General features: G+C 38.2%; 1 protein-coding gene across 1 annotated transcript; it reads left to right on the top strand.

The window, feature by feature from the left end:
- On the top strand, positions 1-23,294 carry nt5c2b (5'-nucleotidase, cytosolic IIb). Its single transcript, XM_031753661.2, has 18 exons — positions 1-210; positions 1,723-1,842; positions 6,567-6,640; positions 12,320-12,437; positions 12,701-12,796; positions 12,917-13,008; positions 13,801-13,858; positions 14,464-14,557; positions 16,105-16,158; positions 16,308-16,391; positions 16,595-16,636; positions 16,744-16,851; positions 17,498-17,564; positions 17,673-17,843; positions 18,144-18,195; positions 18,518-18,578; positions 18,874-19,050; positions 19,324-23,294. Exons 2-18 carry the CDS (start codon positions 1,742-1,744, stop codon positions 19,555-19,557), a joined length of 1,683 nt encoding a protein of 560 aa, XP_031609521.1. The 5' UTR covers positions 1-210; positions 1,723-1,741; the 3' UTR covers positions 19,558-23,294.
- Positions 23,295-25,675: the final 2,381 nt, after the last annotated feature.

The raw sequence follows: 25,675 nt of genomic DNA, 5'->3' as shown, positions 1-25,675 counted from the left end.
CTCATAACAACAGCTGGCAGCAGGGAGAGAGACAGCAGGGAGCAGGCAGGGCACGGACAGCTATTACATACCTGGCTTTGCAGAGTACCCGTCACCGCTTCGCCCACAGCTTTCTGTCAGAATATACACTTTTTCCTGCGACTTGCACGCAGCTCAAGGCGCATGCTCACAGCAACCGACGGCGCATTTGTTTTATTCAGGAACTCAGAGGTGAGTACAGTAACCGCAGCTGAACAAAGTGAATTCTGCTCCCACAGTTTCAAGTCTTTGTGTTTTTGTGGCAAAGCCAGCTAACGCGTTAGCTGTGCCTAGACCACCTCTGGCTGCCCTTCGCATCAATGTCAGATAAAGAAGAGCTGGACGGAGGCGGTTTGAGCGGAGTGTTAGCTAGCACCGTAGTCCGGTGGTAAATAACGGGATATTGTTCGGTAACCCCGCGAACGAGATGTTCTAGCTTGTCGAGCTACTTTTACATTAGCTTCAGATAATCTGTGAGTGTTCACCGTTGTTTTCTCTGACTGCGGAGTTAAAGATAGTGCTGGCGTGATTGTTTCGCCAGAACAAGTGACAGTTAGCTTCACGCGCTGTACAGTTGCAACACTCGTCGATCCACTCTCTCTCTCCAAGATTGAGCAGAGGAAACAAAGCCTTCTCTAAGTTACGTTTGCTTTTCAGCTGCTGTGTGCAGTACTGTTGAGTTGAGCAGGTTTTCGTAATGCTGAGCTGTGGATTTTTGCAAGCCAGAGCTTCCTTCTGACCCCATAGGACCATTTCACAACATGGGCAATTAAGATAGAGCTAAGAAAGCAAACAAACTGTAAAATAACAGAAAAGTGATTTGTCTACCAATTGTGTCCATACTTGTTTTTAATTACGAACAGTTAAAATAAGATTTCCGATGAAATCAGCTGAAGCTTTTGTTTTGTGTTCTGTGAAGCAGCACACTGATTGCAGTGGTTTGTGTTTGTTTGTTTTTTATGTCTGTGGCCCTGTTGACAGTTCTTTGCCTCAGCATGTGATTCTCATTTGCTTTTGTGCTGGCACTAAGAAGAAGAAAGCTGATCTCTGCCCTTCCTTCCTCCAGCCTCTCCAGCAACAGTACAGGAATGACAGCATGTCAGCATAAGAGGAAAAAAACACACAACACTGGCCTTTTAAGCTAAAAGACAAGGCCAGAAACTAGGCTTGCATTCCACTGGAGCATAAATTCACAAGACTTCCTATGTGTCTCTTTTTTTAGGTCTCAACTTTTTGCTTGTGACCTGATGCTATAACCAAATAAGGACTCATTCATATTCATACCATGATCCCCATGTTAAATTGTATCACGCGTCTTTGTTTTATCTCTCATTTAAATCTGGCTTGAACTTTTACATACAGTAGGTCCTCACCCTCCACTCACTTACTGTGCAATCTAATCCTAGTTTGATAATTACACAGGAAACACCATAAGTAGGCGATGATAACCAAATTGTCAGGATATTAGTTTGTCTCCTTCCAAGTTTTAAACCACTCAGTTTCTACAGGTTCGGACTTGATTAGCTCATCCAGATAATCCAGTTTCTAAAGTCTAAAGGACAAAGTGTGATTGAATTACATTTCTATTCACCACAGACTTTGCTGCTTCTAATGGTTTTTTTTCCCCTTTTGTTGTCTGATCAACATGGATATTCAGTAACTTAAATTTAAGCCTTCTGTGTCTCTTTCTTCTTGTCTCTCCAGAGACTGAACGGTTAGAAAGATGACCACTTCATGGAGTGACAGACTGCAGAACTATGCAGACTTACCTGCCAACATGGATGGCCTTGCAATGAAAAAGTACAGGAGGGAGCCCTACCACAGGTATGAAACATCCACAAGGGACACACTGACATTTCACAGCATAAATTAAGCAGCCAGACAGGGACTACTGTGGAAAAAAACCGAATAAAACCCCTGGACTAATGATTTTGATTTTATGAATAGAAATAAAAGTAAATGAATGGTAGTTTTCAGGAAGATTTGAGAATTTGTAATTTGGGGCTGTCAGCGCAACATAAAGAATATAAGGCTTGCAATATAAGGATTAATAGTGTTCATAATTCAGCTTTCATTCAGAGGTTAAATCTGCAAGTAATAATAAAATATTGTGGACATCCATTCTGTAATATGGAAACTAATAATATGCAGTTTCTGTTTGTTAAAACGATGGATTGTATGGCCACCCACCACAGAGGGGTTTACAGAATGAACTGCATAGTTATATACAGAACCAAAAAGGAATGCAGAGCCGCTCTGTGATGCAGACATCAGGACACTAAAGAAACTGCCATTATTAATTTCAGACAGCTTTTATTTGTGTTTTTTGTTTCTTTTTATTACCAATTTGTCATCAGCAAGTAGTCAAAGAAATTGAGTTAAATTTCCTTTGTTTCAAGAGTGTGTTTGTTTGTTTCAGCTTAGCTTTTATTGTTTGAAAATGTTTAGTTTAGTTATATTTTTCTTAGTTTCAGTGTTAGTTCGAGTCTTTGGTTAATATAATATAGGTCTGCTTTTAAAGGACAAATTTATAAAATTCAGATCGGTTATTACAATACAGGAATTGACTCACAGCTATGTACATGTGCCAGACTCAGTTCGCACCGCTGCCTCATACTACTCAAATCATGACTTAACCAGTTGAGTTGTGTTAGGTGGTCTTCGGATTACACAGCAGTTTATGACAGTAGCTTGTTACTATGTATTTCACCATGGCAAAGCATATCATAAATTCATTTTAAAAATATACTAAAGTGCGTTTCTTAGATTTTACATTGTGTATCACTTATTGTCGTTATAACAGAGTGACTGACTAATCTGTGATTATCCTGTTAGCCTGCTGTGTTTTCCAGTTTAATTCTGTCTTATTTTACTTGTAGTCTGTCATTGGCGCTCAGCATGTACTAGGCTATGTCTCTTTGGCACTTCGACTGTGAAGCAGACTGTGCTGCCTTAGATGTTTCATAGAATTGATTGTGACTATGGATGAATCCAGATCCTGTTTGTGCTCAGCATATTAAACATGTAGTTGGTTTTGCGGGGAGTTTGTGGCTTTGACTTTACAGTAAGTAGCTTTATTGACCATTAATATATCTTTTCACTTATAAACATCCTTGTTCCTGTACCTGCTTGTAGTAAAGTCCGTTCAGTCATACTGACATAATAGGGGGTTTATTCCCTGTCAGAGCAATAAAATGAGTGTTTCTTTTCAATGTTTAACTCTAAGGCATGTTTACAATGGGTACTGCTTTTCTTTCATGCTATTATATAATATGCAGTGCTCACAAGGTTTATGAAACCGTCACTCATTTGTTTGCTCTGCATGTGCTGCTGGGGAATAAATCAACCAGTTAATGAACCAGCAAAGGGTTACACGTGCAGTGCTAAGTTCAAAGGTGCTCATTGAAACAATTTGACAAAAGTTCTTGTTCAGTGAAATCATTTCTGATTTAAGCGTGACCTTTTGTTTATCTTACAGACTCACAAATGCCTTTCCAACAAAGTAAGAGCTCAGCCGAAACAGTGCAGCCTGTGTATATCACATTGCAGGGGGCTGATGGCTCTGCCCAGTGCAGATAAACGTTCGAGTCCCTGTCTGCATGAGATTAGAGCGCAGTGGAAAAAATCTGGCTGATTGTTCTTCAGCTGCGCTCAGATGGAGTAAAAGTTATTAAGGGATTCACTTGTAGGTGCTATTTGAAGCAATACTGATGTCAGCAGGACCAAAGTCAAGGCTGACTACAGTAATTAAGTTACCCCCATCCAATGTCAGTATGGGTGATCTTAAGAGGGGCACGCTTTATCATTTATGGCTGTTCTTTACTACCCCTCCCACAGGCATCTGGTAAGAGGTTACATCAAAATGGCACCAGCAAAACAGAAATAGAAAAGATTTAAACATTAAATCCTCTGTTCATCCCTGAGAAATGTTGACTGTATTTGTTTTGGCTGATCAGGAACATGTCCTCATTTGATGAGCCAGTATTAAATGTTAAATGTCAAAATAAGGCCAGAATAGGCTCAATTTTTATAAGAAACTGAATATATAATCTAAATTCAGACGATCAAATTCGGTATAGCATTTTGATATTTGAGTACAAGTTTTTCAAGTTTAAAAGGTCGGTAACCTGAATTTGTAAATCTGTTTTTTTACAGGTGGTCAGTGTGAGATTCAGTAGCACTTAATTTCATCTACAAAATTGATTTATTTGTAATAAAGGATTTACATTAAAAAAAGAAAGAAAGTAAAAAGTAGAATTAACTTTGTTAACAGTTACAGCTTAAACATATTTAATTTAATTTTTATTTAAATAAAGATGTCTAAGCATATTTGAAGAGGTAATTTTCTGTTGAAAATCACAACTGGCAGTTTTCACAGCCACAAAAATTAATTTAAAAAAATAACCGGTAGTTGTAGGCCAACGACAAATGTTTGTATTCAACCAGATGTGAGTAATGGAAGCAGCTGTAGCTTGTGGCACTGGCGTGCTTGATTCTACCTGACTTGTGATTGTTCTAGATGTCTTTGAGGGCCCACAAACATCATGGTGCACAACAACCCTGACTGACAGCACACAACAACAGAGAATGACGCAGAATGGCCACAATCATTTTTGCAACAAGTCAGAAAATTTCTGAATGGCAAGACAGCAAAGAGAGAGAGGGAGGGGGGCTTTGTTTGTGGGCCAGTGTTGCCCTGCGTTGCTGGAGCAGTGTCAGAGCACCGGAGAGTCAAACCGAGGTTTAATTTCACACAGAATGCATTGCCAGTCGTGTCGTGGACTTTGCTCTAAATGGGAACTTGTTCACTATGGAGCTGCTGCCAGGTATTTCACAACTGATTTAGACATTGGTGAAGATAAATAGGCCATTGTCACAGAAAAATGAGAAGATTAGATGCCTTGCAGTTTTAGACTTGTGTATCAGTTCACCCTCGTTTTTAATTTAGTGTCCTTCTTGATTTTTCTGTTGATCTGATACATATTTCAGTTCTTGTATGATTAAATATTGACTTGTATAGAATTTCAACTATGTCACAGCTGTAGAAGATAAGTTACGTAGGTTTGTGCTAGCAGTCAGAGTTATGCAAACAGTGTGTGACTGTATTTTCTGTGTCTGTGAAGTGCTGGCTTTCATCGTGGCCACTTTATATTCAAGTATTTTACAATATTATCAGAGCTAATTATGTGTATTAATTTACTCTTATCTTTAAGGAACATGCTATCAAGTAGATCTCATAAAATACGCTCTAGAGAAACAAACAACTTTTACTAATGAAAGTGTAGAAGAACCATAATCCTGGCATGATATTTCCAGTACATACAAAAATGAAGTGATCTGAAAAGGATATTTAGTTCCCATTTTGATTACAGCACCTGAAATGCAGTTAATTATTTGTTATATATTGGTGTTTAATAAGGCATAGTTCCCTGAAATGACTTGGTAAGCTCTTCATAAGTACTTGTCATAAGCTGCCTTTTGGCTTCTTAAGGCTCTGTACCTAACACAATAACACAATTTATTCTTTTACACTTTGTGGTAATTGCCAAATATTGAGTACTAGTAGAACTAGTAGTGGTAATAGTAAATTCATCTTTTTTTCTGACCTTTTGATTGGACACTCAGGGACACCTAACAGTAAACAAGATTTGCCCATGGTAGAACTTACACTTATAATATTTTCACTTTATGATTTATGTGGATGGAATAATTTGAAGTAATGATACTGTACAGAAATTCTGAAAAATAGGGCTATAACTATGAGTCAAATCTATAAATCACCTATGTCGTTGTTTATTTAGTTTAGTCTTTTTTTTTTCTTTTTTGGCAAACAAACTCAAACTACAAGCTCATAGAGGTGACACCTATGTTTGTAATCATAACTGTACAAAATAATGCAAAAATAAGAGTTACACTATTCTATTTGTTTTTTACTTTTTCTTTATGTATTTTTCTATATTTGATTTTCCACATTTATTTTGATACCCCAGTCTTCACATGCACAGTAAAAGGCATTGAGACTAAATTACCTCACTTGATAGAATGTATTCTTGTTATTTTATTTTTCTTTCTTTAAAAAAACAAACCAAGTGCATGAGTAAAAAACTCTTAACATAACGGTTAACCGGATGCAGCTTTGATCCTGGTTAAGGTATTGAGTTTGTAATGATGTAGCATCAGTGAATATGGTTCCATGTGGTTTGCATTCTTTTAGTGACATGGTTTTCATGTTGACCTCCACTTTTAACGGCATTAATTTTTACCTGTAAAAGAAACTGGATTCCAAGGAGCACAAAATGTCTGCTGAAGCTATAGCAAAGATTGTGGGCTACCTGTGTCAAGATGCCTTAATTCATCCTATAAATGTACTTTTTGAAAGATTTAAAAGTTGTACTTGGGGAAAAAAAGGGCAGTTGTTGTGTATGTATATGTGTAGTTTGTTTAATAGGGATAACATTCTTCTTTTTCTGACTTGGGGCAACTGCTACGTGTCATAATTTGTTGTGGATGATTACATAAAATTTACAAAAAAAACTTTTTTCCCCCAGAATCTTTGTCAACAGAAGCTTGGCAATGGAGAAGATTAAGTGCTTTGGCTTTGATATGGATTACACTTTAGCAGGTAAGCTAAATACACAATCACGCAATCAATTACAAACAGTGATAATCAGATCAGAGTTTGGATAATCAGTTAACTAATGAAGTCAGTGATTGGAGGGAAAAATGGCATATTTATCATTTGAAAAAGAGATTTCACAGTATTATGCAGTCCTATTATAATAAATTATACTCTAAATGGTTCCTGGTCTTAAGACTGTAAATAGCATCCAGGTGCTAATCGGATACAGTTGATTAATTGATCGTCAGGAGTGGGATCACCTCTGTAAAAGCAGAAGTTTGGGCAGTTTTCTGGATTGAACAATTGAGATGTGTTATCACAATGTCATAGTTTTCCCAGGAGAGGACCTCACAAATTTACCCCAAGTTCAGACAGTGCAAAGAAAATTTTAAAAACAAATACAAACAAACAAAAAAAGCCAAACAAAGAGAAAATCAACACAAGACTTCTGGAACAATGACATTTGAACAGATGACACCAAAGTGGAGCTCTTTGGCTATAATGCACAGTTTGAATACTAAGCAGAGCATATCAGCACAAACACTTTATACCAACTGTGAAGAGGTGATGATTTGGGTTTTTTTTGCTTTTTTGCAACCATAGGACCTGGTCACCATGCTGTCACTGAGTTGACCATGAACTACTCTGTATACTTGAGTCAAACGTGATGCTATCTGTTAGACAGCTAAAGCATGGTCGAAACTGGGTCATGCAAGAGGACAATGATCCCAAGCATACCAATAACTCTACAACATAATGACTGAAAAAGAAAAGACACAATGACACAGTCAAAGTCAAAGTCACAGTCAGATTATAATTATTTTTATGATTTGGATCTTTTTTATTTTTACTTGTATGTATTTGGGCTTGCTAAGTTTGAAATTTGCCAGTTTTTAAGAGACATTTATTATATATGGTCCAAAAGTGTTTCAGATTTAATAAACAATTGATCAATTTATTGATCTAATTAATCAGCACTTTTTAGGGTTTTCGTGTGCAGGCCAAGTTGGCTGGAGTGTTGTATAGCACATTCTCAGTTTACATGGCTCGTCTGTGCTGTCATCAATAATAAAGTCTTGTCAAAATGACCATTCCTATCTTGATAAACGTTATGTAATGAATCTATAAAAGTGTCTTGGAGTGGCATTGATTGAAAGGGAAACCAACTTTGTGGTTGTCACGTTAAATTTAGATTTTGAGAGCGCATTTATTTATATGCCTTTGGAAGCTGAAAAAACATCCCTAGCTGTTAAATGTGCTGTGACCTCATGTTTGGTGTAGATGTTGAAGTCTAGAGTTCCTTTCTTTTCGCTCTATATTTGGGTACCCTACCATTGCCCCTGAACCACAGCTTGTTGCCCACAAAGTATTATTTAGGTCAATGATAGTGATACACTGAGCATGCCATAACACTAGGATAACGAAATGTTAAGCCAGCAGTAACTCTCTGTAACACAGACTTAATTGCATATGTTCTTTTTCCTAGTGGCTAGCAACCGGGCCAAAAATATCCTGATTTTTCATGCCACTTTGTTCTGTGACTCAGCTCCAGTTTTCGGTCTCTACACATCTAAAAATAAATCTTCCCTGACTTTGATAAACAGGTCACGTTTGTTTGTTGAGTTCAGCAATGACGGCTCCCCCGAGAACAAGAGTCACTTGTAGTTCTTCTGTGACTCTGGACCCCTATCACCATTCGTGGTATAAGAGATTTTACAGATGCTCAGCTGTTGACATGACTCTCTATGGGAGCTCATAACCAAGTGTTAATGTTTGCTGGAAGCGTGGCTATCGTGTATCTTTGGATAGTGTTCAGATTTTGATCACAGAAGTGCCTCCTCAGATTGGCTGTTGCTTAATCACATGTAACGCTATGTGATTCAGATGGTTCAGATGTGCGGCACGCCTTAAATATGTACATTTCAAATATTACTTGTTTTTTACAAGCAATGTTTATGAAAAAAAGACAAGGAAGAAAGATTATAAAAATAGAGATTTAAAGCAGAAACATCATTTATTTTTTTAAATCACTATGTAAAAACTCAGCAATTGAATTGAATGTATGCAAAACCTAATTTAATGATTTTGCTTATCTTCAGAGATTGTGTGAGGCTTTGGGTGAATTTTAAACACAGTCCCTGTCAACTGTAATCCGTTATCTCATTGTAGTTTAGCATATATCACACTGTGCCAAGACTACTATTGTGTGTATTCAGTATATATTGCAGTTCTGCATAGTGAATTTAAGCTGGAGATAACTGTCATGTTATAAAAAAGTTTTACAAAGTTACCTTTTTCTTTACTTTAGTAAGCGATTGTGACTGAAGCAGGAAATGCGCTCCATGTCCTGATTCATGAAGATAATTGTCTTTGTTTTTCTGGATTAATCCTTGTGCTTACAGTGACATACTAAGATAGCCTTAAAAAGCTCAAAATATCACATCTTATGTATCAAATAAAAAAGGTAAAGTTTGGAAAGGAAATATTGCTAGGAATGAGAAGGAAAAAAACTATTAACGTGCCTTTTAAAGTTCTTGTGACCTTTAAAGATAACCATTTTAGATAACTTTAAATAGTATTTAAAAAAGAAGCAACAATCTAATCCATTCATAAAGGCTGCTGTCTGATCAAATTTCACTGTGCCAGCAACAGGGGAATTCCAGTTTAATTCAGATATTGAGAAATTACGATTGGTTCTTAGAGACCTCACCATCAACTGTTGCCAGCTGTGCTCCTGTCTGTGCTCAGACTATAAATGAAATGCAGTGTAAAAGAACTAATTAACCAACAATTAAAGTATTTTGTGTTCATATGACTGTCTATAGCTCTTGGAGTAAAGATGGTCAAAGAAAATGGGATTTTAGGGCTTGTTTTTAATATCAGCATAAGTATTTCAGATTGTTATAGACAATCTCATGATGCATTGTCGTCATGCATCAGTGTAATGACGCACAGCGACTTCTCAACAAGCCAAAATGAGATATTTTGTGCCATTTTGCTCAACACGAGGATAAGCAGAGGTGAAAAGTTTGTTCTATTCTAAAGCTTTAGTGCAAACAAATTGCAAATGTCATACATTTTGTAAGACTTTGTGAACTGAATTAGCATTGGTTGAGACAACATTGCTTCATCTGTTCTTCTGCTCCGAAAGGGAACACGTAACACCCTGCAGAAAGTTGCTCAAACACAGTTTTAGGCCCAGATTGCAGTGAGATAAACGAGCAGGTTTGTCCTAGTTTTCTCACAGACTTTTGGCTGGAATGTGGGCCCCTGAGGCAATGTTTAAGCTCTCTAATTTTTCCCACAATATGCTTCATAGTGTTGTAAATTTGTCACAAAGGCCTACATTTCCACTTTATTCTCTGCACATATTAAGACACAAGTTAAATTATTGCTGTGCGACATGGTTCAGATAGAGTCTCCTTGTATGACACACTATATCTGATTTGGAGATAAGGGTCTATCAGCAGAAGGGCTTGCTGTTGGTTGTTTATCTTGTATGTAAGAGGTCTACGTTACATGTAGGCCTGTGGTGGCCTGGCCTATAAACTCTGGAGACATACGTTGCTGCTCAGCAATTGGAGCAGTGGGAGTATAATTATCTGGCATCAGTCCCATTGGGGATAAAAAGGGAAACAGATCTCTGAAGTTCCCACCACAGGGGGAGAGAGTCAAGGACACAGCAAACAACAATAACCCAACTTCCTGTTTACAAAAAATGCAGTAAACGTGAGCATCTCAGATGTCTCATTTACTAAAATATGCGGCTTTATGTTGCATTACGTAGTCTTGTGTGTGGCTTTCATGAAATACAGTTCTATGATACTCTATTACAACAGTTCACAGTTCGAAGATTTGATGTAAAGGGCTTTTAACATAAAATACCTAACCATGGTTCATTCCAAACTTAACTCTGGCTCGTGCACTTTTATTAAACAGTAACATTATGGAAAAAATTACATTTTAAGCCCATCTCTGGGGGAACTTTAGTGGCTTTTGACCTAATATTAATTTTGTGTAGTAGGGAGTTTTAGCTGTCCCATAGGTTTTAAAATTGTCTAGAATAATTATTATATATCAAAACATTTTACTGATTCTGTTTTCCAGCCTGACAAACTCTTTAAGAGATTTGATTTGTTCTGTTTTATGTGTGGGATGCACTAATTTCCAAAAGACAACATGTAAAGAGAGACTCCCAGTGACCTCAAGCGGAGAGGGTGACAGAGGGGAAACAGGTTTTAAAATAAGCTTCTTTGGAGCAACTCAGAGCTTCATGAGGAATATTACAAGTAAGCAAAGAGGAGGGGGAAAGGCAGTTATATTGGTGTATGCTGCTGCTCTGGGCAGAGGGCCCAAACCCTGTTTACTGGGAGAACACAGCAGGGGGTGAACTACAAGAGGTTACGTGATTATAATGCAGAAACTGCCTCATGCAGTTACATCATATGATTGTTGGGTTTTTTTTTGTTTTCTTTGTATTATTGTAGGGTCTTTACCTCACAATATAAAGCGCCTTGAGACAAGTATTGTCGTGATTTGGCACTGTATAAATAAAATTGAATTGAATTCATGCTTACAGAGTAAAGGTGTCAACAAAAGAATAGAGCTTTACTGAACCCAGGCTTTTCCTGTACTTCTCTGTATACTTATTATCTCTCTGTATAACCCAGGACTTGTGTATGCACACACTTTTTCCAGAGTAGGACACAGATGTTTTCCTGCTTGACCTACAGTGCTGTTCCCTCCAACTAACTCTTCTCTAAGTATCATCAGCCAATATTTCTTACCCTTGAGGGGCCTTCCACCACCCCACTGGGGGTATAGAAAGCAAGCAATAACACCAGTGCATTCTCTGTTTCATATTTATAACATCTGACATATTCTTTCCCCCTGTCAAAAAGCATTTTAATCCTCTGCCAGTCTTTTTTTAGCCTTGCATCACTGTATGTTTTAATTTCCAGAGCCCACTCCTGTCTCACTTTTCGTTTAGCCTGGGGTAAATATCTACCACTGGCAGTGACGGGTTAGGGGGTCGTCAGCCTCAATTGGCCTCATTAAAACCACTGCTGAACATCAAGTGATTTTTCATTCGCCCGCCTGATCCTCTTTCTTTGTAGATTTGCGTGCAGAACATCCTGGTCCATGTTGGTAGCCAGGACTGAGAAGGGCATTGGGTGTGAGGGGATGTTCCAGTAGAGTGAAAACATGTTGTTGACAAAATACAGAGACAAGATTATCTCAAATGGATAAGGTGGCCTTTGAAAACTCAAACTTATTTGTTGTGTAACTTGAGTGAGTGCAACAAAATGCATATCACCTCATTAACCATTGTTTGCTGTCGAATCACCCCACAGGCCAGGCTTCTGGGGTTTTTAAATACAACATTGTTTGTATAAATTTGAGTCAAGTTTTCAGATAGATACCATTTCGTTACAGGATCACTATCAATATTAAAGCAGTTATCCTACAAAAGGTAATAAATACAAATTCAAACAAACACGGGGGGAAAGTTTTTAAACATCTGATTTAAAATATGTTATATTGATAACCATGCATTGTATGCATTTATATAATATTAACTACTTTCATGTAACATTTCACAGTATTTAAAGTGTCTATAGGACACTTTTATGGGCAGCTGGCATTATTTACTAAACTATTGTGTATGTGTTTCCTTTGTAGTGTATAAGTCACCTGAATATGAATCATTAGGCTTCGAGCTGACAGTGGAACGGCTAGTGTCCATCGGTTATCCTCAAGAGCTCCTGAGCTTCGTCTATGACCCATCATTTCCCACCAGGTGAGACCAATCCCATCTCTCTGCACAGACATCATGATGCTGATCGTGGCCATCAGATTATCCACCAATTGCTGTTTATCTATCTGAGCCAAGTAATAGTATGAAAAACCCCATCACCTGTGCAAAGTTCAGTGTCACTGTATTTATTTTGTAGTAAAAAGATAACAAGTGATAGGAATTTAAGTGCCAAGTGATATGATTGTTAGAAAGGCTGTTTTACTCGTGTATTGCAAAATCATGCATTCTTTTGCTCCTTTTTTCAGAGGCCTTGTGTTTGATACCATGTATGGAAACTTGTTGAAGGTTGATGCTTATGGTAATATCCTGGTCTGTGTCCATGGATTCAATTTCCTGCGAGGGTAAGTATTTTCAACATTCCCCCTCAAAAATGCACAGATCTCTGCATACAAGCAAGCATCATAAATATAAACATTTGATAAAACATTTTATTCTCTTTTATGCTTTTTTGCTGTTTCCAGCCCAGAGATCCGTGAACGGTACCCCAACAAGTTTATCCAGAGAGATGATACAGAGCGTTTCTATATCCTCAACACCCTCTTCAATCTGCCAGGTGGGTTCAAGTTCAAGCTTATTGTGGCCATTTCAACAAAACAACTGAAAGGAATTGTCATGGTGTGCTCACATATACAACAAGACACATCCCACAACACACAGCACCGTACAACGTGATACAAAATACAAGTGCATGTAACAGATCAGCCCATAGTAGCTCAGTGTATCTACTTTTAAAGTGATTTTTAGTGCAACAGGATATAGTCCAGATTGCAGAAGGGAACAGTCCATAGTGCAAGTAGTACAGTTAATATTGCAAATGCATGATACATACATACACATTTCAGTGCCCAATGCATTCCGATTCTATGAGCACAACCTGATGTAGGTAAAGTGAATTAATAAGAGCTTCAATGCATCTTCAAGAACCTAATAGCTTGGAGTTAAGTATTATCCCTAAATATGTTCAGCTAGTAATGGTCCTGTATATTTTGCCCAATGGGAAAAGAATGGAAAGGTCGTATTAAGGGGGGACTGGTCAGGGATGATGGTTCTGGCCTTGCTGGTGATTCTGGAGGCTTAGTGAGAAGCTATATAAAATGGATCATACCTTACAGACTGACTCTCTATTTTCTTAGCTGCTAAATAAAGTCAAGTCTCTGGTGGGCTTTACAATAAGACCAGTGTTTAAGTCCTATGATAAAAATTGGAGTATTGTGGTGGTGGTGGGAAGAACTTTCCCATACAGAAGAATGGGATGAATGTGTACAACAGAATCTAAATCTGGAAGGCGGAGGCGGCAAATAATTTCACTGAGGTTCTTGACATTATCTTCCTGTTTTCTTCACAGAGACCTACCTTTTTGCTTGCCTTGTGGATTTCTTCACCAACTGTGATAGATATGACAGGTAAGAAAACTTTTCTCTGCTTTATCTGGCCTGCAACAAGTTTCTGGGCGCCGCATGATGAGACCATGACAGTTGCAAGCCACAAAGGGTCAAGAGCAAGCCCTAACGCATGGGAGGGTTCAGGTGTCTCAACTGCTAATCTCGTCTAATTCTATTGTTAATCCAGTGGGAGTTCAGTCAAATAACCCTTCGTTTCTATTACAATTACTATATCTATTAATCTGTTTTACCAATTGTGAAAAAGTATGGATTCTTATCAAATCCAGATAGGAATAAAAACAATTACTAACTATTTGCAGAGAATGAAATCCTGATATAACAACAAGATAATCCTCTGAATGTTAAAGTAAGGAGATTTAATGGCCTGTAATTTTTTTTTGAGAATGTAATCTGGAATGGTTGCATGTCCTTTGTCCTCTGAAACCTGGTTGTTGGTCTTTTAGGGGGAGAATGTTTTCCTGTTTGGCTGGGGACCCCTCCAACAAGGGAAGGCTATCCCATTTAAAAGCAAACAAAAAACAAATGTCATGTTTTTGAAAACCTTCTATAAAGCTATGGCCTGTCCGACGGCTGTGTATGTGTGTGTCTTTGCTCCCCTCCCCCAGCTGTGAAACTGGCTTCAAAGATGGCGACCTCTTCATGTCCTTTAAAAGCATGTTCCAGGATGTCCGGGATGCTGTTGACTGGGTCCATTTCAAGGTAAAACACATGCAACCACTAAGATTTAATCTGATTTGTTGGAGCTAAAACTAGATCATGTGATGGAGTAGAGTGCATAAATTATATCTTGAGGACAAGTTATTATTTGCAAAGAATAATTGAATTGAAATAAACATACTCAATAAGAGGCATGTTACATCATTCACATAACATCACAACCTCTCATACATTTGACGTCTCTGTGATACCCCCTTCTCTGTCTTGGTGGCAGTCCTACCTTACCTTCCTGACATGGAAGAGTTCTTCGTATACACAGATAACCTGGGCTTTTGAGTCCGTAATACCTGGCATGTGTTAGTGCTGTATCTCTTAATCGCAAGTCATAAAGTACTAATAAGTTTGCTGTGAATGTATGTAATTTGTGGGTTTCTTTTTGTCACTTAAGAAAGTGACTAGTAAGAACTTAAGCCTCATTTTGTTATGATCTCCCTAAAAGAAAAGACAAAGAATGAAACACACACACACACACACACACACACACACACACACACACACACACACACACACAAACAACCATTTAATTTTAATTTGTTCTGGCCAAATATAACATAATGTAACAACAGAAGGCAGCCTCCAACAAGCCAAGTAACATTTTCCTCATACGATGTATGAATCGAGTCTCTTGACAGAATCCAGATAAGTTTGTAATATTTTCTGGGATAATGTCTCCCAGTTTTTATTTGATATGTATTTGTGAAGACGACATATACTGGAAATTTTGAGACTGTCTTAATAATAATGCCATTCATCACATCATTCATATGCAGGCATATATTTTCTGTACACATATGTTTCAGTCTGCACTAACATACTAACACAAGCTCACAGTTAAAATTCTGTCAACTATGTCTTATATTCAGTTAAAAAGTACTTAAACCTGTTTCAAAAATAAAGTGCAGTTAGACTAGAATTCAGTCCATGCATATTCGTCCTAGACAGTAAACCAATTTTTAAACCTTTGCGAAAAGAGAAGTTGTTACAGAAGAATTAGAAATACTCTTGAAACACTACCACTGATTATGCCACAACTAAACAACGCAAGGTCCCAAAGGTTCTGCAGCAGTCGTCACCAATTACTGCTTCTAAACTGCTATTAACCGTACGGCTGTGCTTTAACATGTTACTTCACTAGAATGTCTGATCTTTATTGTGTATAGTGATCTTTTCTTTAGAGTTTGACACTAGAAAGCTGTTTTAATTTCTTGTGCTAAAGTTGAACATCACTCTGCGCGTCCTCTGAAAAGGGAGTGAGTTCAAGATGTGTAAGCACTTTTCGGTGAGCTCTTAAAGCTAATGATTAAACTTTTGAAATGTTGCATTATTGCATAATGATAATGGATAGAAAGATTATACCAATGTTAATGCAATTTTAAACAAAGGAGTTAATTTTTACATGTCATTTTAAGAATTTTTATCAGCGTTTTTGAAGCTTTTTAATGAAAAAAAACCCAGATGGAAATCCAACATTATTCACTGATATGTGTAGTTATTGATGATTTTGCTAACCCCTTTGTCTCACATTGCAGGGTACGCTGAAGGAGAAGACTGTGGAGAACTTGGAGAAGTATGTAGTGAAAGATGTAAGTAGTTTGTATTCACTGTGAGTGCACTGCTGCAGAGAAAACACACACAGTGTCTCACACTCTTGTAGTCTGTGAAGAGGCTGGTTTGTAAAGATGCTTAGAGCTTCATTCTTTCTCTTTCTTTTCTTCTTCTCTGTTCCCACCAGGGAAAGCTGCCTCTTCTTCTCAGCCGAATGAATGAAGTATCCAAGGTTTTCTTGGCAACCAACAGTGACTACAAATACACTGATGTAAGTGTGTGTGTGTGCAGTTATGGTGGAAACTTACTGATTAGGGAAAACAGTAATGCAATAACAGTGAAAGACTTAGATGCCAGTAAGTTAATGCCGAGATCCTTTTATTAGTTTTCTACCAGTTTGTCGGTAACACGTGTATTAGCTTATGAACAAAGTATGTGTCAAATCAGACTTAGAGACTTTGTGTTGTGTTACAGAAAATCATGACCTATTTGTTCGACTTCCCTCATGGCCCAAAGGTAAAACATATTTTTCTAGAGCAGAGTGTTTTCAATTATTGTCAAACATAAATGTACATCATGGTTTTGTCTTTGTACTCATGTTTGCGTGTTTCCATCCACCCCAGCCTGGCACCCCCCACCGGCCCTGGCAGTCCTACTTTGATCTGATCCTGGTGGATGCCAGGAAACCGCTGTTCTTCGCAGAGGGTACAGTGCTCAGACAAGTGGACACAGTAAGCAAAATCAGAACAGAGAGTTCTGGCCAGAGAAGATATTATAAGTGAACCCTAGCTGGCATGTGTTATGTTGTGGCTTACAGTCTGTCCCTTATTTGCTGTTCAGTCAGGGCTGTTCAGGATTTCTTAGAGCAGAGTGTTCGTTTTGTTTTCCAAAAACACACCAGTTGTTTCAAACTGAGGGGCAGCTTGCTGAAAACAGTATAGAGTGCATGAGTGAGTTTTTTGTTAGAAAGTCGTTCTAGCGTAGTTTGCATTTTGGTTTTAGTCACTGGCTCAACCTGGGATCCATTCTAGGGTCAAATTAGATGAAATCTGTATGTAATTTTTTTGTTACATATATATTAATGGGCAACCAAAGATTACTCATTGAGTTTTTTGAGTTTAAAAAGCATAAAATGATGTAAATTTAAGCATAAATTTATGCCAGAAAAAGCAGAGGCAAAGGCCCTCGAAACATGTCATCAGTGCATAGATTATTGTTTTCAGGAAGATGGAACAAATACAGAATGATTAAAAAATTGCTTGACATGTATAAATTGTAACTAATTTATACCCTTTGTCTTGTAAAATGCACTCACTCATTTCACTTATGTTATTCAGACCCACTTTTTTAGGGACTTATTGATTTTCTTCATTTCAGACAACAGGACGTCTAAAGATAGGAACCTACACAGGACCACTGCAACATGGGATAGTCTACTCTGGAGGTAAGGTTTTATTTGTCCTACATCATTTATTCTTTAAGATAGACTTTATTCACCTGTCATTCTTGGACTTCAGGAATGCATACATAGTAACATGCTACTGTCGTTCAGGCTCTTCAGACATTGTGTGTGACTTGCTGGGAGCCAAGGGAAAGGACATAGTATACATCGGGGACCATATTTTTGGAGATATCCTCAAATCCAAGAAACGTCAAGGCTGGAGAACATTCCTGGTTATACCTGAGCTGGCCCAGGAGCTTCACGTGTGGACCGACAAGAGCTGTAAGTCTAGAAAGAACTTGACTTATAATAACACATAGTCTGCAGACATGTGGGAGGGCTAGTTTGGCTGCATGTTTTTTCAGTCTCAGAAGGGACTTGATCTTTAACAGCAATCTGGAATGTAAAATGTTGTGTAAAAGCTACATCTATAAGTGCAAAACAAAAACCTGTTACTAAATGATCTCACTCTCAAAGGATACATTCTCAAAATATCAAACATTTGTACAGAGATACAGCAACTGTACATGTACTCTAATGTGCTGAAGAGACAGAGATTCACGCTCTCCCTCTGTTTTCCAGCATTATTCGAGGAACTCCAGGGCCTGGATGTTTTCTTGGCAGAACTCTACAAGTAAGAACTGTGACCTTTAGCTTCGTTTCCCCCCCCACCCCACCCCCAGATTCCCATTCTGCTGCTCTTTGCTCTCGGCTGTAACAGTGTCTGTTTGCATACATGTGTGGATACTGCATATTTAAAAGAAACCCACAGGGCCAATAGGGTAAAGTCTAAAGTGTCAAAGTGTGCACCTGATAACCAGGTTCACTGACGTTATTTATAGCCTGGCGCAATTCCCTGTTACGCCACCTCTTTGACTCATCACCTTTCAGGAGGCTGATATCAGTATCCACACCCCCACCCAGTCCTCATCGTTTTTCTCCTCCTTCCTTCTCAGGCATCTGGATAGCAGCAGTAATGAAAGGCCGGATATCAGCACTATCCAGAGGAGAATCAAGGTACACCCTTAATGACCTCTGCTGCTATGACAACAGATGTGCTGCTTACATGGTTTTAATGCTGTTTGTTTCACAGAGACTAATCATTAAACCGCCTCATCAAAGAGCCCTTTCAGTCGGTGTTTATCTCTCATGGGCTGTTGGAAAAAGATGCAGATTCAGCTGTTTCACTGAACAAATACGACATCCCAAATAATTTATTAACCATACTTTCCAGGGTTAATGAATCAGTGTCCCTCTTTTTTGATGTGATTTTGAAGGCTTACCAGTTTTTCTTTTTCTTCTTGTTTTGTAGAAAGTGACACATGACATGGACATGTGCTATGGCATGATGGGTAGCCTGTTCCGCAGTGGCTCCAGACAGACTCTGTTTGCCTCACAAGTGATGCGTTACGCCGATCTGTATGCAGCCTCCTTCATTAACCTGCTGTATTACCCCTTCAGCTACCTCTTCAGAGCGTCACACATACTAGTGAGTATCTGAATGTAAAGTGGGGGAATTGAATGAAACCACACACCCTTGAGATTCAGACACATTGCCACACTTCACTGATGCACATACTAAAATATTGTCTCTTAAAAGTTACTGATTTGTCATTGTTCGTAAAACAATTTAAAGGTTAACTGTGTTCTTGTTGTGTGAAAAATTAGTATACAGCTTGGTGAATTAGTCAAGAGTTTTTTAAAAGCAAATGACCAGTCATAGTCTGTCGCTTATCAATTTTTCTTATTTCTCCTCTTCCAGATGCCCCATGAGTCAACAGTTGAACACACCCACGTGGACATCGACACAGAGTCCCCGTTGGCTACCCGCAACCGCACCCACTGCAGTGACTGCAAAGAGCTAGAGTGCAAGCGCAACCAGCTGACCCGCTCATTCAGCGAGATCAAGCCACCCAACCTGTTCCCTCAGACTCCCCAGGAGATCACTCACTGTCACGATGAGGATGATGATGAGGAGGAGGAAGAAGAAGAGTAATATAATAGGACCTTTAGAGGGGAGCCATGTTCCCGTTCCTGCCTTCTTATCTTTCCTAGTAGAGTAAAGTAGTGATTGCTTTCAAAGGGAGGCAGAGAGGGGAAAACATCTCCAGTGTGCATATGTGTGATCACACACGCTCACACACGTACACATTCTTGAAATTTCTGAGGATAAGTGTAAAGGACCAGTAGCAAAAGCGATCATATGACTGTCAGAAGACTGTGCATGCTCGGTCCTCTAAACAAAACCTGTATGAGCTTAGTTAAAGAAGAAAACACACACAAACTTCTTGATTTGTAAATTCATTTGATTTCTGTATAATTCTCCCAGCAGACAGACAGAGAGCGCACACACTCAAACAGACATCACACACCACGTTTCTTTATCTTTTTATAAGCTGAGTTTCAAGTCCTGCTGGTGGATCACTTAGTTTTGGTCATGTTTACGGTTTAATCCACCAGGTTTGGACTTTCTACTGTAGTTTGAAGTGTAACACAGACTGACAGAATATGCACATTGCTGTCACGGGCAAAACACTTTTCAGCATAAGTGCCGAAAAATCAGTGCAGACATTAAACATTTTTATATGCAACATGGGAACAACATTCAAATTTTTTTATCCATTTTGTTTTATTTGCTTGTCTTTATAGAGCTGTAACTTGTATGTAAGGGTATTTCTGTGTGTGTTTCTGTCACGGTAGACTCACTCAGACTTTAGCATCCTGAGTGACGGTAAGCAAAGAAGGTGTTGGACAAAACTGAAGCACAAGCTGGTGTCAAACCACTCGATACCCAGATAAATATCTTCTTTGACTTGTTTGGAGTTTGGTTAGGCCGTACACAAGTGAGACTATTGAATTGATGCTTTGTTACCAAGCAACAAAGAGGGCAGAGTATCTATATTTTATCCTTAGTCTCTATGACTACCCCGAAACACAGAACTGTTTCTATAAATACCTTTAAGGTGAATGAGATGAGCTAATCGTTCAACACCATGAGCGGCTGTTATGCAGTATTTGTCAGCTTGATTGTTTCGGAAGTATAACTTGAGTATTTCATTTATCAGATTTTTTTTAATTTTTTAATTTATTTTTTTGGTAAGGGGGGCGTACAGTACAAGGTCTTCAAGTTTGTTATTTTGCGAAGTGTGTAAAAAAGGAAAGAGCATGAAAGTGGATTCGGCATGTAATGAAAGTAGTGTTTTCGACAAAAAACGTAATTAAAAAGGTCTAACGAGTTTTAGCTGACTTTTATCCACAGGTCCAGTATTATCATGCCATTCATGGGAGGATGAAATATGAACTGTGTTTACAGTATTTTGCTAGCGGGCTTCTTAACACTACGATGTGTTGTAGATTGTGTTCACAGGTCAGAAATGAGTGAAGTGCTCCAACATTAAATGCTTGATTTTGCATTTGCTCTGATCGTTGCAACAAAATACAAGCTTGTTAAACTTAAAGCTCCTGAAAACTTATTCTAAAACACCTTACACGCTTCGTCTTATACAACATGTGTTCTATTACGCTACAGTCGGAGTAGGAAAAGCAACATAAAATGATGTGGCATGACCAAAATGATTGTGACTGTGTGCAGTTAACTTCCAAATTGTTGCCTTTGAAATGATTTCTTCAAAAATGGGAATTATGTCTGCGACCAGTCACAGTCAGTTGCCCTCTTCAAAGTGTGTTTTGTGTGTGTTTGCGATAAAATAGCAAAAGGAGTGAGTCTGCTATCAGTTTACAACAGCAGAATGGGGTCCGTCTGTTTGTGATGTTATGGTGATTTGCAAAATCACAAATCTGTTGCAAATTTGTTTTCTGTTTGCATACACAGAAATTCATATTAACTACTTGCATCCAGCGTCCAGTCAGAGCCTCATAGAAATTCAGAAATTCTTCCACAAATGGTGGCATAGTTGCTGCAGGATAGCGATTGAAATGCAAAATGACATAAGCACTCTGCAACCTTGCTTGTTATATGGGAATATAAACAGAATACAACCAGCTGGTAACCAGCTGAGTCGCGTCTTGGATGCGCTCAGATTGATTGCAACATGTTGACTCTAGTTATTTGAAAACCTTCAGTCCACGTTGGACCACAAACGTTTGGAGACAGGTTGCATTTACGCAGTCACTGTGTGATTGCTATGAAGCCGTTAAAGACTTCATAGCTTGAATAACTGAAACAACTTGTGTTATGTGGACTTTTCTGCTTAGGTTTATTTTTCTTTAAAAAAAATCCTAAATGGAAAAACAGAATTTTTGAATCGATATCAAAAGTTTTATTTTATTTAATTTTTTAAAACTTGGTTAAGGTGGTTTAGTAGAGGTTATGATAAAATGCATTTAAAATGCACACGCAAACTTAACTAATGACCAAACTACCCACCAGCTGCCATTGGAATTTATTATAAATGCATGTTTGTCTAAACTAATTGGTTTAAAAAGTTAATGACGCCCCTGCTAGTTAAATGTCTCGTTTTTAAAAAGAATTTTGAAAGAAAAAAATCTTGCGTTAAATTATTAAAACTGTTCAGATTTTGTTCATACTGGGCTCTGCTGATCATCGAGAAAAGGTGATGGAAAAGTTTTCAGGATCATTAATGCAGATGTCAGTGGCATCAGTGTTCGTACACACAAGGTAGAGTGCTACCTCATATTATTTTTTTCAAACACAGCAACTTTTTTTTCCCCTTTTCCCACCATCCACTAAAAGCAACGTTAAACTGCCTCACATTTTTAAAGTCTCGACCTCTTCTGTTGGTCTTCAGTGTGTTGGATCGGCCTGTTGATTTAGGCCGCAAAAAGGGAAGGAACATGCCGTTTAGTTTTTGGAATGTTCTTTGGTTTGGCTTGATGTGGAGTGAGTAGTGGTGAATGTGCTTAATGCGTTGGATAAAACCATGTTGAACATATATGAACATATTACAGCTGTTTAGGCTTTGGTTTTTTTGGGGGGTTTTTTTTACAAGTGAAATATTTATATTTTATGTTCTGATGTTTGTTTCTTGAACATAGAATAACTGGATATGCTACATGATGCAGCTGCATTGCCAACGGGGAAGAGGTGACTGTCTTTGCATCATTTCATGTGAAAATAACAACAATATCCACTCTGCTGTGGCCGTTACGGTAGCATCAGTTTGACTTCTATGTGAGGCTGCTGTCGGTGTAGTTTATACAGAGAGGATAGAAAAAAAAAAAAAACTGTAAGCCTGCAAAAAAAAAAAAAAAAAAAAAAAATCTTAAAATGAAGGGAAATGTGACTAGCATGTTAAGTATGATAACTAATTTGTTACTTGTCATCAGCATCATGGGATTTTTACTTTTCTAAGCTAGTGTTTTCCAATGGTCTCTATTTACAGAACTGTAAATAGACCTTGCCATTTCCTTTTCATATGATTTTCTTTTAAAAATATAACTTTTTTTTTTTTTCATTTTTATACAGTATCTCATAAACCTGTCACTACGACTTGGAACTAACTAAAGACTGGTGAATAGGTTACAGTGCTTTAGAAGATTTTTATCTTGTGTTGTGATGCCCAGAATGCATCTGTATTAACAGGTGCAAGAACGCCACTGTTCATTTTCTAACCTTTAGTAAACTTTTGTTTTTATGCATATCAATTTATGTTCTTCTGAACAGTGTTTTGTGTGTTTCCACAAATTATCCTTTAGACTGTACATTGAAGTAAATTACATAAAAATGTAGAATAAAGATAGTTTGTAATATTTTGCTGTTGCTTCTTGGGTTTTCTTCTCTCGATATTGTGTTAAGGGACCTGAAAGCAGGTGATACATGTATTGTTGTATCTGTAGTCCAGAGCTAAAACTGAAATTAAAGATATTTAATATACTCCTAATATATTAAATGTTATTATTCACATAAGGTTTCACTTTTCTAACACTTAAGTGGCAAAAATACATCTGATCAGTGACTAAGGGAAATTCAAGGCTCAGTTCAAAGGTTTTGCACATCAGGATATAATAAAAAAATAATTTTATCCATAGCAGGTTTAAAAATATAACAACATTGTTATCCATTTAACAAGAATATAGCTAAAATGGAGAAGCTGTGTATGACAAATTGAACCCTTATTTGTTTAGTTTTGCAAAGCTTCTGGAACAATTTCCTTTGGACAAACGACCAAAGTGGAGATGTTTGGCTGTAATGCACCACATCACATTTAGTGAAGGCGTATCAGCACAACCTCATACCAACACACGGTAGTGGAGAGGTGATGATTTGGGCTTGCTTAGCAGGCACAGGACCTGATTACCCTGCATTTGTGTGTATGCCAAAGAGTCAAATGTTAAACTCCAACAGCTAAAGTAGAGCTGGAATTGGGTCATGAAACAGGACAATCAGACCAAGCACATCAGTTAATACAATACAAACGAATGGCTGAAAAAGAAAAGAGTCAGGGTGACAGTTCAGAGGCTCAGACCTCCAACAACGCTGTAAAGAAGAGTGGCTACACGATGATCGAGAGATCAATAAAGTCATAAAGCATTCAAGTAATGCTGGCCAAGCTGTTTCTACAAACTACTGGATCAAGGTGTGTACTCTTCACACCCTTGTGTGTAATTTTTCACACCCCATTCCTCCTGCTGGAACAGGACATAATCCTGACTCAGCATTAAAGTCCTGAGTTTTAATCATTTAAGGTGCAATATTATTCTTTTAATGTCTTCCAGCCTCCCCATAGTATAAAGCAAAGCATGGATAGCAATGGATGCTAAATCCTAACATGGGAAAGTTTGCAAGTGAATATAGTTAGATAAGATGTGATCCATGGAGATCAGCTGATGTCATTGTCAGCCCACATCAGGTGATGGCTCAGCTGAAAACTTGCTATATCCAGTTGGATATTTTTTATAGTGTGCTTCATTTAAGTTGTTTTAACCAGCCTACAGCGCCATGTCCGCAAGCCGCTTTGCAACACACCTTTGTTTTCCTGTGTCTTGCCATTGATACGCAGCCTCTCCTGTGCTGTGGGTCTTGCATTCCTTAAATACGTGAAGAAGATCGGGAAGGTCAGAAATCAGAGCCACTGCAGATAGAAACATATTTCTTTTCATTATAGTTGTTCTGAATGAATTAAAAAAAAAAAATCTGGATCTCTGAGACTGATTCAAATGCTTAACAGCTGGTAAATGGTAATCAAAGCTGTTGCTCATTAAGTAATGGCTTTGTTAATGACCAACAGCTTAAGAACAATTAGCATCTGAGTGTTTTAAATGAAGTGTTTTCTACTGATATTAGCCCGACCCATGTTTAAAGTGGTTGTTAGATGAAGATTGTCCTATTTTTAATTGCTGCTCTGGTGTATCAGTAAAAAGTGTGTCAAGTAGAGGAAGTCCTGACTCAAAAGCAAACATTTGATGCAGCTTCATATGTAGCACACAGAGTCACCAGCTGCCTTGTCTGTTAATCATTCACTTTTTTATTAAACCACTGGCTGGAGAAGGCAACGAGAGTGTCACGTTCAGGCAGAAGAAGAATTATGGACAGCACATGGTTTGAACAGCAGCATAGAGGTGGACAGAAGTCCAGTTTGACACAGGCCTGGAAGACATTCACATGATCGAGGAATGATGACCTCTGTTCAGCCAAGGTTGGAGCGTGCAAGAGAAAAAAAATGACTGTATGTTTGTTCTGTGTCACAGAATATTAAAATAACCACCCCCATTACAGCTGATCCCCCCACGCCCCCAGTGTTTCCTGCAGACTTTTTTTTTAAAAATTAATTCTCATGCTTCTTCCATCAGGCTCTGAGATGCACAGGCAGAATTTGAACATCACAACCTTTCAGTGTGAATCTCTGGAGTGATTGTCCCTGCAGACTGCAGTGGGCCTGCTGCATAGGAGCACTTTCAAGTAAACGATAAACAACAGCGAGCACAGCTGCAAACAATGCAGATGTTCTCTGTGTCTGAGCAGATGGAAGGGCTCTTTGTCCATGTGTGCAGCTTGCAGAGACCATTAGGGCACTCATACATATACGTACCTTGAAATATATTAGGAAACAGCTACCACCAGTGGCTATAGTCTGCAACTGAATGTTTAAAAGATGACTGCAAACATTAGATATGATGTTAAAGATCAGGCCTGG

This window comes from Oreochromis aureus, linkage group 6 (assembly GCF_013358895.1).
Source record: "Oreochromis aureus strain Israel breed Guangdong linkage group 6, ZZ_aureus, whole genome shotgun sequence".
Classification (NCBI taxonomy): domain Eukaryota; kingdom Metazoa; phylum Chordata; class Actinopteri; order Cichliformes; family Cichlidae; genus Oreochromis; species Oreochromis aureus.
The sequence above is the reverse complement of the archived record's forward strand: the minus strand, read 5'-3'. Positions and strand labels throughout refer to the sequence as shown.

Coding starts and splice junctions, on each gene's coding strand:
- nt5c2b (XM_031753661.2), top strand. CDS start 1,742: ATGACCACTTCATGGAGTGACAGACTGCAGAACTATGCAGACTTACCT. Junction 16,637..16,743: donor ACTTCCCTCATGGCCCAAAG/GTAAAACATATT, acceptor CATCCACCCCAG/CCTGGCACCCCCCACCGGCC. Junction 17,565..17,672: donor TGGGATAGTCTACTCTGGAG/GTAAGGTTTTAT, acceptor ACTGTCGTTCAG/GCTCTTCAGACATTGTGTGT.